The sequence below is a fragment of the Stegodyphus dumicola genome, chromosome 2 (assembly GCF_044657685.1).
Source record: "Stegodyphus dumicola isolate Sdum_Otavi_A_Nest chromosome 2, ASM4465768v1".
In the NCBI taxonomy this organism is placed as follows: Eukaryota; Metazoa; Arthropoda; class Arachnida; order Araneae; family Eresidae; genus Stegodyphus; species Stegodyphus dumicola.
The window spans coordinates 1,870,720-1,891,182 of record NC_140769.1 but is presented as its reverse complement, the minus strand read 5'-3'; the positions used below and the strand labels follow the sequence as shown (position 1 = coordinate 1,891,182).

Sequence of the window (20,463 nt, the reverse complement as noted above, 5' to 3'; positions counted from 1 at the left end):
AGGAGCTTCTCTCAGAGCAGAGCTTCATTTCAATTTTTATGAACTAAGTGTTAAAAATTATAACACTATGTTTGTTCTCTTGTGAGATAAGAAAAAATATGTAAAAAATATTGATAATATACTAATGTTTACAAAATTTGAAGAACGAAAATTTCTTCATTCATAATGTTTTTTTTTTTTTTTTTTTTTTTTTTTTATTTGTAATAGCAGATTACAAGGACAACTGTAGACAGACCAAGAACAGACGAATGAGAACAACAAAACTAAAAAATCTGATGTGTACACCACATGACTTCCTTGTACGGAATATTACACCATACGCATTTTTATCTCCATTTCATTAAAACTTCGAATTTCATTAGAGATATATTTCTCATTCAGTTAATTCAGTTCACTTCGTAACAAGACAAAAATGCATAAAATCTCAAAATATCTTATTAAAAAATTAAAAATATAGAAAAATATAAAACACCAAGTGCAGTTAAAACAATTAAAAAATAATTTTTACAATTAAAATTGGAGTTTCTACGCAAAAACAAGCAATTCGTCCAGCAGGCGAGAAGGAAGATTTTTCCGTGGGTTTAACTTCTGGTCCCACTCGGCAAAAAGACTCTGAATGTGCAGAAACTGACTTAATTCACTCTTATGTTAAGTTAAAAAAAGTAAACTAATATGGATGCTATGGTAAACAAGAATTAAGTTAGCGTCACTTAAACAACTTTTAAACTGTTTATAATTCTACAACTATTTCATGTAGGTTAACTAAAGGCATAAAAACCTTAACCGGAAGATGAGAATTTCATATTTTAAGCAAAAAAGCACAATTTACCAACATATAAGAATAAAATCAATTGAGTTCACCGAGCCTAGTAACAGAATAGGTATGTATATATAGTTACATACTTTTGGTACGGCTGATTGCAGCCAAAAAGCGAGGTGCACAACTGCATGTTATAGCAATCCTGCATACAAAATTTCAGCGTTCTGGGGCTACTCTTTTTTGAGTTATGCTACTCGTTTTTGAGTTTGTATGTACATACACACGTATGTACGTGCAGACGTCACGAAAAAATCTCTTCTGAATCAATTTTAAATCAATTTCATAATCCGTTTGAGAGAAAAAGATACCTTTACTCTGTCGTTACGTACAGATGTCACGCAAAAACATCGTTAAATTGCATTCGATAGCGGTCAAAATGGATATTTTGGATAAAACATGATACTAGGAAAAGGGTAAAAAGAGTTCGCAGTATAGGCTATAAATATACTTTACGTCTCCCCTGCCAAATATCTCTCCCGGAGTGATCCAGCGATAACAACTCCTTTGAGCTATAGAGTAATGCCAAATGTTATATTAATCCATACTTTAAAGTAAATATAAAAAGTAAAATATTAATCTCAATTGAATAGTTTGATAATAATTTTAAATACATTACTTAGTTTAATAGCGTTTGCAAACTACATTAGAATAATTTCCTCAAAATTCATAAAATTTTCTTTATAATGTTTCATTAAATTTCAGTACTGTTAAAAAGACAAAATTTTCTTAAGCTCATTTTCTCTAAACAAAACGTCAGTTTAAGAATGGATGCTGTTTAATTTTAAATAAAGAACTAATTTAGATTTTAACAACTAATAAAAGAAAAATTTACTAAATTTTAATCAATCTAGAAAAGTAATAATACAAAATATATATTCTAAGAAATTCTTTTTGATTACCAATGGAATATGAAGGAGGAATTCACAAAATATTTCCAGAATAAAATGATGGAACGATAAACTATGCAAACTTAGAAAAACAATAAATTCGTCAACTCTTTGTCACACCATAATGAAGAATGATGGAGGAAAACTAGGTGCTCTAAAATAAGCTTTGGATAGAAATGAAGATGTCAGTCCTATCTTCAGGAAGGACAAGACAATATTCTTCTTTTAAGATGTTTTTATCTCTTCACCATCAGCTGCTTATCAGACTGTTGAAAATAATCGATAACAGACCAAAATATTAAAGCAAAGTTCTTAATGCCTTTAAATAAGCTCTTCGTCTATTCTTTATTCCAAATATTCTTCACAGGCAGCGGGAAGACTATTAGTTGGTTGAAAAGGTTTGAATTTTTACTTTCTTGAGCGAAAGAAAATAGTGAAAATTACTATTTACGTTTCACCATGATATAAGATAATCCGATCGTCCAACAAACATTGGAAAAACTTGTACTTAAATGAATTTTCAAGGCACAATAATGCAGTCAACGCCAAAGCGTAGAAAAATTATGGGAGCATTTTTTAAAGCATTTATTATATGCATTCTTTTTGTCTTCACCAAATGGCTCTGGATATACAATAATAACAACAATTTCAGAATCCAATGCAAGACGTTCATATAGGTATTGAATATCGGGGAATAAAATTTTACTCATTTTCGTAACGCACTCCAGATTTCTTTTATTGGAGTTTATTTGACTCAGGTTTGTAAGATTGTGTAGCAAGAAAGAATTTTCCAATATCGATGAACATTTCTAACAGTTTCATATTCTTTAAAGAAAGCGCACACACTGACGACATCGATGTATCTTCGGTATACTTCCTTTGAGCATTTTAAAATAATTCCCAGAATGAATAGAATTTTATTGTTTCCAAACTAAATCTTTCATCATCATAATCGATAATACTAACTTTGTTTAAAAAGATACGATGCGTTTCTTAATCGAAGCAACAAATGCATCCATTCCACTTCACACTAATGATCTCTTTGTTAAAAGCAAGCAGTACAAAGATGTTTGTTAAATATTATCAAGCCTTCCGTGAATCCTTTCTAATATATAATTATATCTAATACTATTTCTACAAACGATAGGGAAAACGCAAAGCAATTGTGTATCAGCCCTGATGACGATCCAACAATCTCCCAAGTGTGGAACAACACAATTACAGGGATATGTTTAAAAATCTAGTCAAAGTGTAACATTTGCTTCCCCAAAGGAACCTTTGACATTCACTGTTGATTCAAGTAGTCAAATACGGGATACATATCAAGCTATCGGTCATAGACAAGGTAACTATGAATTTGGAATTCCTCACCTCGCGAGACTGAACCGCATTATGAGATCCTTCGTCCCTTAAAGCTACGTTTAGACGGGGGCGTAAAGGGCATAAGTGGTTAAAGCCGAGCTCCGTAGCCAAGGCAGCCAGTCTGTGCTACGTCACAAAATCTGGTTTAGGGCTCGTGGCATAGGGTTCAAAGTTTTCCACTTTACGCCGAGTTTGGGATAAGCGTCGACCAATCAGAGCGAAGCTAAAACGAAGCGGCGTTCTGCAGAAGATTTCGCTGTTTCAAAACAAGCAGAGCAAACGCGAGAAATCAATCGAGCAGGAGAACAGCGCGGGAAAGTTGTAGACACATCCATGCATGCGCAAATTTAGCTTCTCTCATTGTCCACGGCTTACACACCGTTCTCGCAGGTGTGAACGGAACTCCCGTATTTTATGCCCTTATGACTATGCCTCGGTGCCCTTACGCAGCCGTCTGAACGCAGCCTAAGAACACGGCACGGAGGTTCAACCTCCGCCCTCGCACCTTCGAGAGAAGGACGCATCACCTTTTAGCGACACCCGGTCGTTGACTGATTTGCTACCTGCCAGTCGCTCGGGCTGCCCGTCGCACAGGGACATTACACAGCATATGCCCAAAGTGGCACACTGATTGAATAGAGCTTCAAAAGAGTGCTGAAACGAGCATTGTTGTCAATGAACTGACCGATGAGATGCGGAGAAACAAAGAAGACAGACTCTCAGTTCTCCTAGATGATCGGTGAGCACAGTCTGGACACACGTAGGGTTCGCCGTTTGATTTTAGGCAAGATTTCGAGGTAAAAATTTGAATCTAATATAGAATAGAGAGATTAGCATACAGCCAAAAAAATAACATAGAAATTTCATTTCAAACAGTTCATTTTATACACTAAAAAAATCTGGAAGATTTCTTTGAAAAATCAGGCTCTTAAAAAAACTAATCATGGCTAAAATATATGGACGGTTTGTGTTGAGCTGCCATCTACTATAAATAAGGAAGGTTCAGAGTAACCTATAGTAAGCTATAAATCCTTTTTCATTCAATTTTTCTGTGCGTATAGAAGGAAATTTTTAGGTGTGTCCACATCGGACACACTGTGCCGCAAAGGGTTAAACAACGAGTACTCGCATTTTTCTTCAGGCAGGTAAAAATTCATTCACGTGATTACATTGTCGGAGGAAAGTAGTGAAAAGAGAATCCGTTTGACTTTGAACAGCTGACTACGTCCACAACACACACATGTGCCTTTACGAAAATAAAATCAATGTTTATGGCGGCCAGAGTTTTACTACGTGATGAAAGTTGACCAAAATGTTTCAAATACGGAAAATAGGTTAATTACATGTTTTGAAATATCAATAAAGATTATTCGTTTATTCCTAATGTAAATTCCACTTAACGGTTACTAATGCCACCAAGACAAATGAATTTATTCCTCAATATAAAATCCATTTAAGGGTTATTAACGCAATCAATTTTAGTAATCGGAATATATTTTCCTCCTTCATCCTCAAGTGCGAAAGTCTCCATTTGCAGAGCAATGATTTAGGAAGTAGTCAGGACAAATATTTTAGTATTACAATTAGTTACTAATCTTTCTCCTTTTATGTTTGAGAAATATATCCTCTTTATTTCAAAGTATACACGACGATTTTTCAACTGAATAAACCCCTATTTTACTCTAAAAATTTACTGAAAAGTATTTCCTCCAATCCATTTTAAATTCTTGATCCTTGGAATAAGAATTTAAAATGATGTTTGCAAAACCATCAAACAGGTACACATTCAAGATTCCTTTATAGTTTGTTAATGGTATTGGAAATAAGCCGGATGATACATGTTGATACATATGCATCGAGGCATACCACTTACCGTCAAAGGCATTCTAATACAAAGGAACCGCTTGAAACGAGAATCCAGTGTATTTGGTGCGTCCGGGACCATTGTACGCCAACGAATGAACTCGATTTTAGCATTTTATTTAAAAGGAATTTCTAAACAATCTGTATTAAATAGGAATCAGTTTATAGGCATAGAAAAGCAGCGAAAGATTTGAGTTAAATAACGCGTTTTCGTTTAACGTATGAATAACGTTTGATGCTTGATTAAAGTTATTCTACTGAAGTAGAGTACACGTCTGTAATTGTGTACAAAAGTTGTAAGTGATGTTTTCTGTGCTAGTTGTAGATATGAAAACTGTTGAATAATTTTTGTTATAGAACAACACGTTACAAACTATTTGCTATAAAAAGATACATACGATAGTCATTGTCTATTTGCCAACGTGAAATACGTTGTTTGTACTTTCCTTACATGTTTTTTGTTATAAAACAGGGGTTCTCAACAAGGGGGGAATTTCGTAGACAATGAGATCAGCCTTTTAGCTGTTACGTCTTTGAATATAATAAACTACTTTTATTCAAGGTTTGATATGTATCAACACATCCTATACTTTTTTTTGTTTAATTTACAAAGCACGTTAAACATAATTTAATAAATGTATTCATGTATTCTTCGAGTTTTGGTGGGAGAGGGTGAGATGATCTTCTAATAATGGAGAGAGGTAATGGAGCTTTAAAACCACTGTTATAAAGGATGATAGAGCTCTCTAAAGATTATTTCTGAGCAGCGATTCTCAACCGTGGAAGGGGTGGAATCACATAATTTCAGCAAGGGGGAATGTGGTTAGTTTTTTTTATTTGCTTATTAAGTATTTGACTTTAGTTTATGATTATAAAAAATAATTTTATTCAAGATTTGGCATTTATCAATATTTTCTAGACTTTTTTTGTTTCATTTATAAAACGCATTAAAAATAATCTAAATAAATATATGTGATAGGAGAGTTGAAGATGAATAGCCTAGGGTCAATAATAAGTCTAACGTTTTCCACACCACAGAATATTTAATAAAAATAACAGAAAAGGTACCCACTGAATTAAATACAAGTGCTGTTGCGCCTTCTTGGGCTTGTTAGATATAAACACAGTTTTTTATCACTTTTAGAATTGAAACAGTAGCTTAGCGCCTACTCGCACTAGCTGTCGTACATGCTAATGGCTTTGACTCAGAGAAATCCTGCGGAAAGGAACGCATGCATACACGTAATCCGCAGAGCAGCCACACGTTGCCGAGCTGTTGAATTTGATAATGATGCACCCATAGAAGTGTTCCGACGTTGTGATAACTGCAAAGATGAAAATGCATGGTCTGTCACTGTTATGCGGATGACATGCCTGTAACCACTGCTGATGCAACATCTCGTGGTCGATTGTCAGGTATGCGAGTTGTGACGTTTTCTTAAACCCACTGCTTCCACGCACGCATAACTGACGAGGCATTATGTTTTGCATTAGCGATTGCACAGCAGAAAACTGCTTCTCTCATCAGACTGATCATTTATGTTATTAATAGACAAATATTCAGTTATCCTGTTAATTTGATAATGATGTTATGATAAGGCTATTATTTAAAAGATGATAATTCCTCAAAAATACAAATGTTATTTTGAAAAATGAATGAAAAAGTGCCATTAAAAAACTGTTATTCGAAATATATATAAAAATAGTGAGTTGATCTTGATAAAACATAATAAATTTGTATTTTCTATATGTCTGAGACTGGGAATCAGTAAGATCTACCTCACAACGGAAATTAACTTCAGAAACAATCATAAGTTTCACAACAATGCCCTTTTGAATACCATTTGCTTTTCCTGGCCTAGCTCTCGAAGGTGTTTGTACAGATCAATATCATTACGCATAATATTTTGTGTTTGGATGAGTGTTCTTTCTATATTCTGTCACGTCGTTCATATCCGCATTACTCAAATGAGTTTTCATGAAGTGCGGGAAATACCTCAGGGTCAGTGACGTAATACTGTATAGTACTGACCCTTTCTCTAACGAGATAAATGAATGTACTTTTGTTTAATTCAAATATCATAAAAGTCATAAAAGAACTTTCTCACAAGATATCTTTTCAATGGGTACCTTCACTCTGCAGTATTTATGGGAATGAGATGGCTGATATGCTTGCAAAAAAGGGGGTTACGGTTATCCTCTATTAAAGCCTAAAAGGCTCTAAAAAGCCTCTATTAAGCTTCTGCCATCGCTAACATATCAAAAGACTTTAGAAAAAGGTAGGCAGTCTAATTACGCCTAGAGGAGTACACAAGTAAAATTTTGTGAAGATAGCACTGATCGTTTTAATTCTGTGGGTGTGCCCAAAGTGGCACACTGATTGAATAGAGCTTCGAAAAGAGTGCTGAAACGAGCATTGTTGTCAATGAACTGACCGATGAGATGCGGAGAAACAAAGAATACAGACTCTCAGTTGTCCTAGATGATCGGTGAGCACGGTCTGGGCACACGTAGGGTTCGCCGTTTAATTTTAGGCAAGATTTCAAGGTAAAAATTTGAAACTAATATAGAATAAGGCGATTAGCATACAGCCAAAAAAATAACACAGAAATTTCATTTCAAACAATTCATTTTATACACTAAAAAAAGATCTGGAAGATTTCTTTGGAAAATGAGTGTCTTAAAAAACTAAACATGGCTAAAATAATGCACTGGTTTGTGTTGAGCTGCCATCTACTATAAATAAAGAAGGTTCAGAGTAACTATAGTAACCTATCAATTCTTTTTCATTGAATTTTTCTGTGCGTACAGAAGGAAACTTTTAGGTGTGTCCGCATCGTGTTACTGTGCCGCAAAGTGTTAAAGCGTTTTCATACAACACGTAAAGATCTTTCCCGAGAAACCTGAAAATTTTCACCAAGGTTTTACCACTCGGGCTTGTGAGGGCAAGCCTTGAAGTATTCTCTCAACAAACCCAGCTTTTGTTTCTCATCACCCGCGAACAGTTGCGGTTGCATCTTTTGACTGCCTTCAGAATCATTTATTTCGCATTGGACTAGCTGATTCGCCGTTGTGTGTTTTATGTAATAGTGAGCGGTTAATGACGGTGGAACATTTGGACGAGTGTGAAGCACTGACAAATTTTTCTTGTAGATTTCAGCGCTATTGACAAGCAAAGAGTTTAATGGCCTAACGGCCAATGTAACTGGCATTCGACAAATAAAAAAATTAATACAAATATCCTATCCTAGCGATTCAGCAGCCCAGTACTCCCGTGGTCCCTTCTCAGTAGTCATTTTGGCTTTCTTACATCATTTATTAACTTCTGGTAAGTAGTTTCGGTTCTTCGAAACGAGTCGGAAATGTATTTCACACTTTGTTGGTTTGTCATTTGGAATTCTATAGAATGCCTAGGAAATGTGCGAAATATGATTCGTTTCATGCATTGCCGACTAGTTTAATAAAATAGTACGTACCACTAGAGTGCGGTACGTACTTTAATAGGTAGAACTATTAAAGTACGTACCGCACTCTAGTGGTGAAAAAATAAAATCTATGAGACGAAGAGCTGAAGTTAAGTAACATCAGACGTAATATAATGCAACGAAAGACTTGTTGAAGATCTTTGCATGCAAATTTTGTAAATGCGTATTATGTAATTTATGTAATAAATACTAGAAATCAAAAGATGTTGTTATGGCTAAATTTGTCACTATCAGGTGTAGATAGAAGAATGCTTTGAATCAGTTAATAAGTTCCGTACTGAATTTTCATTAGGATCTTGTTAAATGTGCTTTTAATTAACTAAATACTGATCAGAAAATCGGGAAATAAAAATAATAATTAACAATGTACCTTTTTACATATATGAAAGCAAACAAAATATCAGTGACGCACTTCCAAGCCAAACTGGCAGTTCTCCAAGCGTACAAACTGCGTATACTAAATTTATATGATTTGGGTGCGAACGCCGATTCAGAACGAAAAGTTACCATTTAGCGAAAGCTAATAATTCTAGCAGCTGCTTCCTGAAATACAAATAAATTTACATATTAGCAAGTATCAAAATACAAAGTAAGCAAAATTTTTTTCTGATGTTTGCTTTGGTTTCATTGATTATGCCAAAGCACGCGAAAGCTATCAGCTTAAAAGCAAGGGCGCCGTTATGAAGGATTCTCTTGCTGGGATTTGATTTGTTGTTGTTGTTGTTGACTAATGCTCACTTGTCTGACCTATAGCCAGCCCAAGCCGGTGAAAAGGGCAAGGACCTTGCCTTCGTGGCAAAGAACTTGCCTTCCGTTGGCAACAACCTGGAGCACCTTACAGATGACAGTGCGATTTAGTTCAATTCCGCCCCCAATTTTGATGGATAAACACCGCGGAGGGACGGGTCTGAGGGTTTCCCATCCCTCTTTCCCTACCGCAACCTCTCGAGAGAACTTTCGGCTCGCCGCATATTGAGAGTGCCCCCATGCTGCAGGGACACTATGCATTTATAGACATCCATGTGCCTTCTCGTGTATTCGAATCTGAGCACTTCGGCAAGGCAGTCAGCGACGCTAACCACTGTACCTGTTGGGCAGCCGCTGGGATTTGAACCCGGGTCTAACTAACATTTTCAGCGACTTTATCGCTAGGCCACTGGAGGGTCCAGTACTTTTTATAGATCTCTGTATTTTTCCATCCCATTATTTAATATTTGTTCATCATCATCACAGTCAATCAGCTTCACTGAATTAAAGAAAGTTAAATCATCAAGACATATTTATTATTTTCACTAAAATTTTTTCTTTCACTTTAATTCGTTGATCCTTGAGATATCTTCAGAAAAAGAAACCAATGAAAAATATTATTTCAAGCTGAAATACCAAAGGAGATGAAAAAAAGCTATTATACCTAAAATAAGGGAAAAAATTCGTATCTAAGACTAAAGAAGATGAAAAGATAATGCAGTCAATGAAAAGAAAATAAAAGGTCTCAGACATCCATAAAGAAAGGGGGAAAAATGACTTAAGGTAAAAAGGCATCTTCATCGTCAAGAGAAAATGAAGAAAGCTTCGGTCATCAACATAAAATAACTGAACTGTCGAGGGAATTCAAAGTTTTCTTAATAAAAAAAAAGATTAAAAAGAAATGATGCAATGAAGAAAAAATCTGAATGAGTTTCTTGAAATCGTTTCACAAACTTTCCCCATAATTTTATTAAAAAGGTAAGAATTCGTAAATTACTCATTATTCAAAGAATTTAGAATGTGTTATTTTATTTCGACACAAAGAATTACGAGATTCAATTATTACTTATGTCTCTTTAACACACCATTTTACAAAAGAAGTCTTCAACTTCCTTTTTAAAATGGTGTTCCTTTGTAAAACGACCTTCTACTTTCGTTTGTTTTCGTAACGTCAACACCACGTGAACATTTCAACCTCAATCGAACAATATAGTCGCCAATGAGGTAAAAACTGTTTTTTGTGCACTCAGGCGTACAAAACCAAATTTTATTACTGTTATACAGAGTCGCTTCAGAACTTGGCCTGGGTAAAAATCTTCCTCTGCGTTGGATTAGCAATTTAACAGACTAAAGCATGACTGTGGCATGTTGGCCACCAAGAACTTCTAATGTAACACCTTGTAAACTACTTCATAAAGTACTTTCTCCCTTCTTTCCTCGGGTGGCATCCAACAACCGAGCGGCTACCGCTGAACAGCGACTAATCAATAAGTCGTTGAACACGGATAGTTCGAATCCCGCGAACGGGCTAGCTGCATGGACGTTTTAATGGTTTTCTCCATGTGTAATGTGTATAAAAATCAGTTTTCCTCAGAAATTCCTCCGCGAAGACATCCCTTTCCTGAGGCAGATAGCCCTTGATTGCTTTGCCGTAATCACATAAACCAAACCCTCTTTTCCTCCAGACCGTCGCACAGAAAGTCTGTGAATAGAAGAGCAGCTATACGGTTATTTCCTATTCTTATCACATGGAATTTTCAGGCTAGTAAAGATACAAACAATGAATAAAAATGCACTGCGACCGGGAAAAATATTTTTCTATGACTACAGCTATAAATGTGATTTACCATAAGGACTTTGCTTCCAGGAAGAAAAGTAGTACATGTTGTGAGCGTTTTCATCTTCATTACTCAGCTTCCTCAGTTCTTCAGGTCCTTTCATATACATAGCTTCGATCTGCTCAACTCTTGGTATGGCATCCTCTAGCCTGGAGAATGTTTCATCCAACTCCTTGCGCCATGACGATTTGAATTGAACCTAAACAATAAAAAAATTCAAATATAAGATTAATTGATGTGTATAGATTATGAGAAGAATACGTAACATATTTATTCCAGCAAGTGTCATTATATCAGCGATTGTAATTTATAGACAATAATGAAATCTCGTATAATTATGATTGCTTTTATTAAGTTGTAATCAAATTCACTCATTATTAAAAGAATTATTTAAAAATGCCAGAGCTTTATATTTTAGGCTGTTATAAAAATTGTGCACTTTATTAATAGTTCCATTATGCGATACTCTGCTGAAAAAACGTTTCGAAGCACAGAAGACTTAGTAATATGCTGTGCATATATGTGGATCATGGGCATATGAGTAACAAATGATCCACATGGATACATGAATAGGCTAAAAATCTTAGGAGACATCGCTAGAAATGGAATTTCAAATCAAAAACCTCAGAATCTGTTCATTTAAAACCTTGAAATGACTTATAATGTGACTCGTGACTTACAGTGTTGTTGACATGAAATCTCATTTGTCTGACGTAATCAGAATAAGGCCACGAATTTTATCGTGGTGTGATATGCATACAGGTTCGAGATAACTGGACATGGTAGGTTTTCGTTCTATTTCAACCGATTTAATCTGCAAGAAAATAAATTAAGTAATAGTTTTCAGGTTGATGGTGATGCTAGGCATTTCGTGGTTGATTTTAGTTTAACAGCCCCCATTAAACAGATTTTTAACATTACTGATTTTAATGTAAGTGTCATTAATTTTAAAGTTTTTAAATCATATTCTATTGCTCTAATGAAGTTTATGAATGAAAATAGGGCCCTGGTAGGAATCTTCTGTTAAAATTGAATTTTGTGTTTGTATGGATTTTGGATATCTGTGGTGTTCTATGTTGTGAATTTGTGTTTATGGATTTTTTTTTTTTTGTTTGTTTGTTTGTTGGTCTGTGATTTTGTGTTAGATGTGCTTACTTATTTTTGATTTGGTATTTTTGTTTGTTGTTCGGGGGTGGCTGGGTTACTGGCTGCCCTCGTTTGTGGAGATACGGGGCCCCTTCTTTTGAGCTATGGGGACACTCGTGTCCAGGTGGGCTGAAGGGAGCCTCCAATTCTTACAGGTTCAAAATAGATTGAATGCACGAAGAACCGATGATAGCTTTGTAAAGTCCTGTATTCTTAGGAAGCATACAATATCGACTATAAAAAGACTCTGAAAGAATTACAGGGTGTTCGGGATAAATTTGAAAGTTTCGTAAGGAAAAAGAAAATCCGCTTGTATGAGTAGTAGCGAAGGTCTTCATTGAGTGCAAGCTTCATAGTAGAGGCTGCAACATTCATTTCACGTGACAAAGCCCGAATTCTGATGCCGGGCTTCTTCAACACCTGTTCCTGCAGATTTGCGAGAAATTCTGCTGTACGAACGCAATCAGATCGTCTGCTAGGGAAGTTTCTTCTTGCTACATCCCCGTAGTCACCATTGCAAGTCTGTAGTTCATGCCTGATTGTTTTTACTGTGTTCAGGGAGCATTGGGCAGCAGTCATAATATCCTTATTTTGATGGCCGGCACGAATCATCATGATGCAAGTTATTCTCTTCCATGATTCAGGTGGGTTCCAGTCATCCATCCTTTCTGACATCTTGTATATGAATGAAGAAGAGTCCAAACTTTTAAATGACGAGTAGTGTGTGTCAAAACCTCCAACCTATGGAAAAATATAATCAATTATAAATATGTCAAATTTATCCCGAACACCCTGTAGTCTTGTGAAATAAAATAAGAGTCAGAAGAAGGGTGTATAAGACCCTTTTATCTGAACACAAAAAGTAACAACTGCCCAACTTAGGTTTACACAAGCCAAACACTTCTGGCTTAAGATAAAAGAACACGTCGAACAAAGATTAATTTAGAATTCAAACTACAAAAATCAGCGTTACTGTGAAAATTTGCAAATATAACGCTGATTTTTGTTGTTTGAATTCTAAATTAATACTTCTGGCTTAACTTATATAATGTTTAATTAATAGTCGATATAACAATGTTATTCCCCGCACATGCAATTTTCCTATATTTCAATATAATTTTCTTATTTTCTGCTACCACATTAATGTGTTTACTTTTATTTCTTTTCACTAAACGAAAAACATTTCTTTATTCAGAAAAATTTTTATTTAATATTGCATTTATAAAGAACTATTAATTAAAAATATATTAAACTAATTAGTAATAGTTTAAAACATTCTTCTTTTTTCGCCTTTTAGGATGATTACGTTTGCAATACACTTTAGCTCGAATTGCTTTTTTTTCAGTTATTTGCGAAATGAGTTCTTCACTTTGCTGATTTTTCAGCTTTGTTTCTTGTATAAATTACCTTCTTTAACGTACTTTAGCGTTAAGAATAAAACTCATTTTAAGAAGATAATTAATTGCATTAAAGTCTAGTTAAAACCTGTAGTCTCGCAAAGAATTTCTGTTAATTAATTAACGGCAATTCTTTTTTCTTTTTTCTGATCTAAGTTAAAATTTAAACTTCTATCATAAATAGCATTAACAAATTCTTTCACACTTTTCTTCAGATCTAATTGGATTAGACTCTTCTATTATTTCTGATTTTTGTTTTATTACACTGCTCATTCTATATAATGCTTACTACAGAACAAAGAGGAATATTATAAAAATTTTTATAGCGTCATAAGTACATTTTATTTCTTATTTCCTTAATATACAATTTTCATTTAAGGAGTAAGATTTCAACTTCGCAGAAATTTGGAATTTCCCGCCCTCTGAAATTTTTAGATTCCGTTTCGCCTCATCAAATAAAATAGCAGAAGATTTGCAGTATTCCCTAAAAAGGAAAAATGTTCTCATCTTTTTTCGTATTGCCATAGTATCATTTTTTACTATTTTTTACAGAAGTTTTGTAAACGAAGTCACCTCTTTAGATCATTTTTATTATTTATCAGGCGAAATTCTCAATTGCATTTATCATTGCCAAACTTCAAGAAATTCTGCATTCATAATATTTTACGGAACTCTGCGATCATCATCACTGGGAAGTGACGAAACAGCTTTGAAAAGTTATACGTTGAAAAAGATAGTTTATGGTTGATAAATTGTATAATATCTAGGCTTTCTTTTTAGCAGTATAATGTATTTTCTCCCTCCTTTCTGCATGCCTTCGTGGTGTAACGGTAGCACACTCGGCGCATATTCTAGAGATCCAGGTTCGAGTCCAGACGAGGACATTGCTCACTTTTCACCTCTCCTAAAAAAAAATCCTAATCACTCTACAACAGTGTTTCAAAAGCTGGTGTAAAACTGGTTCTGATTATCTCTATAACAGTGTTTCAAAAGCTGGTGTAAAACTCTTTCTGACTAGCTCTATAACAATGTTTCAAAAGCTGGTGTAAAACAATCCAAGAAGAACTCAGAACTACTCGAAAAACGCTAAAAAAGAGTGACTATCATAATGTAACGAAACCTCTTACTATTTAAATAGTATAACTTGATTGAAGTACAATATTAAAGCACTTAAAAGATAAAATGAAAGCTTTATACCTCTTGATTGCTTTCCAAAGAATCAAATGTTATGTAGCATCTTTGCACGACACTTTTGATGAACTGCATTGCAAATATACCGCGTCGTCAAACACCTTGCTTGACGCTCTGTCAAATTCGCAAATAGATTTGGAATAGTATGTCTTCTAAATTAATATAAGCAACATATTCAGCATATTGGTTTAATTGAAGCCTCAAGTTTCCCAACCCCACGCAGCCACTGTAGTTCCCATACAGCCAAGTACTGTAGTTTGCAACCAAGCATCATCCTTTCCCAAGCGTTCTTAATTCTCTGCTCCCGTTTCGAGTTTTATTTTACTCAGAAGTTATTTGGAGTTTGCTTACGACCTCTTATCCTCTCAACAATGATGCTTAAGATTTCCTCTGAATGTAGTCTGCAGGCATCGGTTGAAAACATCAAAAGTTGTAGTTGTTGCACTTGTACTGAATCAAGTGATTAATTGAAAACCCGACACACAGTACATAAACAGCATAGTAACTATTAGAGATTTTTCAAAACATTAAATACAAATCAACCTGCAGAACATGCAGCTCCTGTCACAGTGGGATCAAATTTTGATATATACTGAAAAAACATCCTACTTGGTCGTTTCCAATAACACTGAAAGTATAAATTTGGTGTCCTGTTTATAGCATATTCGAATTATACTCGTAGTTTCCGATCCCTCGGAACAGAAAAATGAAACTTGGAGTAACGTTCGTTAAATTTGGATTCACTTTAATTCTTCGATGATTTGATATAATTCTTGTAGAGGTGCATGGTTGTAATATTCGCTCAGTCAAATGAATGTTTGTTTCAAAAGTGTTAAAGCAACCAAATTTTCTTGCTGTGTACTTGTTGTCCATCTTCTTTTCAGTGCTGAAGGACAAATAAAGGTGCCCTAGATCTCAACAGGTCCCACTGCTAAGCAATGACGCTTAAGTTGTATTTCAATGTGGTAATATAAATCGTTCATCTAACAATACAAATTTTTTCTTATTATGCATCGTCGTCTCGTACCTTTCGAAACAGCGTCTGAAAATGCGTAAAATATACTTCGTAAAATTCTAGAATATTATTACTTTTCTATTTTATTATTACTTAGATGTAGATACTTACCCTGACTTTGGCCTTGGATTTAAAATTTTGATGCACGTGCTTCAGTTTAGCCGATATGGTTATGAACAGGATCTTGAAGGTGACCGATACTTCCACTTCTACTTTCTTCTTCTCACTTTCGAACTCGAGTGAGACAAGAAGAAGCTCGTTGCCACCTATTTCGATTTCGCTGAGGAAAAGGGCGCTGTCGTCGCTTACCACAGTCTTCGGTTTGGCATTCTGCAGAGTTATGACTCCCTTTGTCATCTCGTAGCTGCTGATGAGATTAAGCGTCTTTCGATTAGTATTCGTAGTAACGGCTACTTTAACCTGTAAAGTTATCAAGGATTAAATATTCTGCATTATGTGTGATTTAGAAAGCAAGATTTAAGCATTCATGAAATACCTCAAGGAACATTCATCAAGAATCACGTTAAAAATCATTCATCTTCTTGAACATTGCAAATTTATTCAACCAAAAAAAAAAAACATTAAAAAAAATACAAAGCAAAACATAAAAATCGGTGGCTCCACAGGAGATTTAACATCAATGTAACTAAAATTGAAAAACATCTGCATTCTTTTCTCTTTATAATTTTCTACACAGCCGTACCCTTGACTGAGATGTTGCAGTGCGGGTCGTGACATGATAGTAGAACTTTCTTCGCGGTGGACGCCTGACGGAAGGATTCCGTCACATGAACTTATAAATCCAGTCGTTTGGCTTTTAATTTAACAAACACCTTTAGCACAACAATTTTTACTATTTACAAAGAGTTATAAAGATGGAAGGAGATTGACTACAAATACGGTAAGCAGCGTTCATTTCTGCTTCCGTAAATTATTGACAGTACTGTCTCTCTATTTTTTAAATCACCGTCATTTTCTCTTCTGATGTTGCCATTCTGGAAAAGCACAACTTTCTTTTATTTATAACTGACGATCCTTACAATGATGAACCCATACATTTTCTTTGACCATTGTCATGAAAGGTGGGGATATCAAAACGAACTATTTTAGACATTAACTGGAAAATAGGCTGAACTAATTTTCAGTTTGGTTCCAAGTTGACCATTATGCCGAAACCCTGTTCGATTTTAAAATCTCCTAGAAAAATTAACCATGCTTATTATAAGCGGAACTGATTTTGGAAATTATGTCCTTTTGATTGATAGAAGTATTTTCACCTGTAATAATTTTATAAATAACTCTACAATTGTAAATTTTCAATAGCTACAAATTCGAAATAATATCTCTGCATCTGGTGTGACTCCATATGGTTGCGAAAGATACAACTTTATAAAAAATGCCCATCAGTGGTCGTCATCAGTGTTTGAGAAGTAAATCTGCTGTATATTGGTGGACGAGCTAGCTCATGAGCATTTTCTTAGTTTACCCTGTAGGGTTCCCCTTAGTTTAATTAACCAAGTATTCAAATTTTCGTTACCTTCTCTAAACTTCTCAATTTCCCCTCGTATTTCCTCGCCAGGATGCTAATTTAAAGTGAAGTGAGTATTTAAATGAATGAATCTGCGAGTTTAATTCAAAGCGTGTGTTTGCTAGCCAGCACACGTTACGAGTCTGTCCTTTCTGTTACGTGGAGTAACTAACACGCCTGTTCGGCCATTTAAATAAATATCAAGCCGGGTATATTGTCGGGTCAACCTAGTTAGCCTCAACTTAAAGTGTTAGTCTACCCCTACTTTTAGCTTTGAATTAATTGTGTAACGATTTTGAAGTTCCACCGCAAGTTATCGGGTTATTCTAAGCACAAAGTACGTGCCATTTCGGTTCAGAGTTTGAATAATAATAAAGGATTATTTTTACCCTTCTTCTGTGTTGCTTTTCTTTACGCCTGTGCGAGAAGTCGCCAGGTTCCTTAGTAGGATCGAGTAAAGTTTATGTTACTAAAGAGAACACGATCCTACAACCCTGCGTATAACTGCATATGAGCCATCTTCTCTAAGGAAGACATCTAAAGAAACATCCCTTCTCTTGGACAAATTGCTCTCGTATGATTTTTAATGATCAAGTAATCCAACCCAACATCTGAAATTTGCTTAAGTGTAAAAATTTTATTTGAGTTATATTTCTGCATTGCATCTCAGCTATATGATGACAATCGAGGTGTTTAAAATACATTTTTCCCGGGTCTGAAAATTCTGCCTGTATGACATTTGATGAACTGTTTCAGACATCGTCTTGCAGCCGCCCAGACGGTATAGTGGCTAGGGAAGCCTGACTGCGATACCGAAAGGCACGGGCTCGAATCCCGGAGAAGGCATTTGGACGTAAAATTGTCTGTCCCTTCTTAGGAGGTTAGGGTGGTCGTCTATTAGGTGCATCCACAATAAAATAAGCAGCCCTTCTGACTTCAGAAGTGGGCAATGCCGTTAAAGTCAAGTGCCCGCCATTGGGGGAAAAAAGGCTATCGTCTTGTTTTGTTTTTCACCTTCTTATGACATGTTTCAGGATATTCATTCTCTAAAAAATTGTAGGTCCGAATCTGCTACTTGACTCCAGACTTCAATATGATTGTTTACAAAAATATTTTTTGCTCATTGTTAATAGCTGTTTCTATTTTGTTGCCTATAAGTTGATTTTTATCCATTTAGAATCAGTGCGGTCGCCCAAGCGGTTATTTAAAGAGAAAATTCTAAAAAATCGCCTAATTAATAGTCTTTCTTTATTTTTGCTTCAAAAGCTGGCTAAGAGTTTGTTTTGTAACCTGTGAACATTTCCAAACTCTGTTACAAACTCACGGGGTATCCATAAATATTTACTCTGAGTACAAAATATGATAACTCATAACCTCGCTCATAACAAAACTTATATTTGACCTCAAATGGCCTCAAACTTTCAAAGTTTATATTCATATTGAAAATATTTAATAAACTTCCACGTGTACATTCTAAGTAGTACGCAGAATATCCAACGAGTATTCAGTTTACCGCCACATATTTCTCCTGACATAACCCCCTCCCTCTCAGATTTATTTCTTTGGGAGTACGTTAAGAACATCATATAACACACAACAGTTCCTGATGTCTTGGTCTTGCGAAAACGAATTACAGACGTCGTTCACGCGATCACACCAGAAATGTTTAAGAATGTGAGGCGCGAAATTGACTATTCATTGGATATTTTGCGTGCTACCAGGGGTGCACATGTGAAAGTTGGTTAAATATCTTCACTATGATTTAGATTAAAATAACAGGCCGAATAACGATTTACTACAAGTTACACAAGTACACAAGGTTTACAACAAGTTAAACAACAAGAATCAGCATAATGTTTGCAAATTTTGCAGGACTAGTTTAGATGATATAAATAGAGAGCAATCCTCTTCAGCTGCCTAAGTACAAATTCTTCAGCTGTACATTATCTTGAGCGTTTCATATTTTGTAATCAAGGTGTAGGTTTACTATTGATAAGTGGAATTAAAGATTAAAATCCTGCAAATCCTACTAGACTAGACACAGGAGAAGGTTTAAATTAACTTTTATTTTAGTCAAAAATTAAATGTAACGGCACAAACTTGTGCCACAGAAAAACCGCCACGCGTGGCTATTCAAATTAAGCATTAAGAGACAGGACATAGAAAAGTGGACGGAGCGCGAGAACTTCGCATATGCTCACACAGGTATTGCTCCGTAACACAAGCAATAAGAGACAATTAAATTCTGACGAAGGTAACGTGGTCTAAGACTACACATTCAACAGAATAAGAAATACTAATTCAGAAGTCAAACAACAAAAATCAGCGTTATATTTTCAAAATTTTCACAGGGCTAGTTTCGATGGTTTTACCGAACCAGCATCCTCAGCTGCAAAACCGAAAATGAACGAGATAGGATATAATGATTAGATAAGATAAAGCCTGGACAAGAATAAGAAAGTGGCGCCATCTGTCGATGAAACCAGAACTAAAACGTAATTTCTTTAAAGGCCGAAGACAAAGATGGATTGGAATTAGGATCGTTAACTAGAACAGAAAGATTTTTTTTAATGTGAAATGCCTCTAGAAAATCCAGTTCTCCAATGGAAGATGTTTTTTGAATAATTTTGACAGCAGAAAAAGGGAAAGTGGGATTTTCGGACCAACAATGTTGAGCAACAGAAGACTTCTCTGTTTCCTTTTTTCTAACATATGCCTCATGTTCCTTGACGCGAAATAAGAAATAGTTAAGTTGGCTTAGTTATTTTACTGGAGCGTAAGTTTAAAGCATCTGCTAGCGAGAATGCCAAAGTTGGAATATCACTTTTAAACAATGCTGGTGGAATTAACAATAAACGCGAATGCCAGATACTCTCTCAGATTCAAAACCCTCAGATTATATACAGGTTAATTTGCATTCTGCTGACTAACACGGAAAGAAGAAGTTATAGTAAAAATCGAAATCATAATAACTGGTTAGTTGACGCAAGAACCTTACAACAGTAAACATTCTTGGACACCCTGCATTATTGGATGTTGAAATTTAGTGCCCTAAAAAAGAGTGCTATATAAACCTGTAAGGATATATTGGAGGACCAATATAAACCTGTGAGGTTTATCCTAAGTTTTTAACAGTTATCTTTAGTTAGAGCTACTTTCCTATCCCTCCTAATTTCAGCTTACG

The 20,463-nt window shown here is 35.2% G+C and overlaps 1 protein-coding gene across 1 annotated transcript in view; it reads right to left on the bottom strand.

The window, feature by feature from the left end:
* LOC118185880 (uncharacterized) overlaps positions 1 to 20,463 on the bottom strand; it is a 65,357-nt gene that overhangs the window by 9,897 nt on the left and 34,997 nt on the right. The window contains exons 4-5 of the mRNA XM_035355804.2: positions 15,863 to 16,171; positions 11,012 to 11,201 (exon numbers count right to left, since the gene is read on the bottom strand). Of these exons, the coding sequence (XP_035211695.1) occupies positions 11,012 to 11,201; positions 15,863 to 16,171 (499 nt within the window). The remainder of the gene's footprint in view (positions 1 to 11,011; positions 11,202 to 15,862; positions 16,172 to 20,463) is intronic.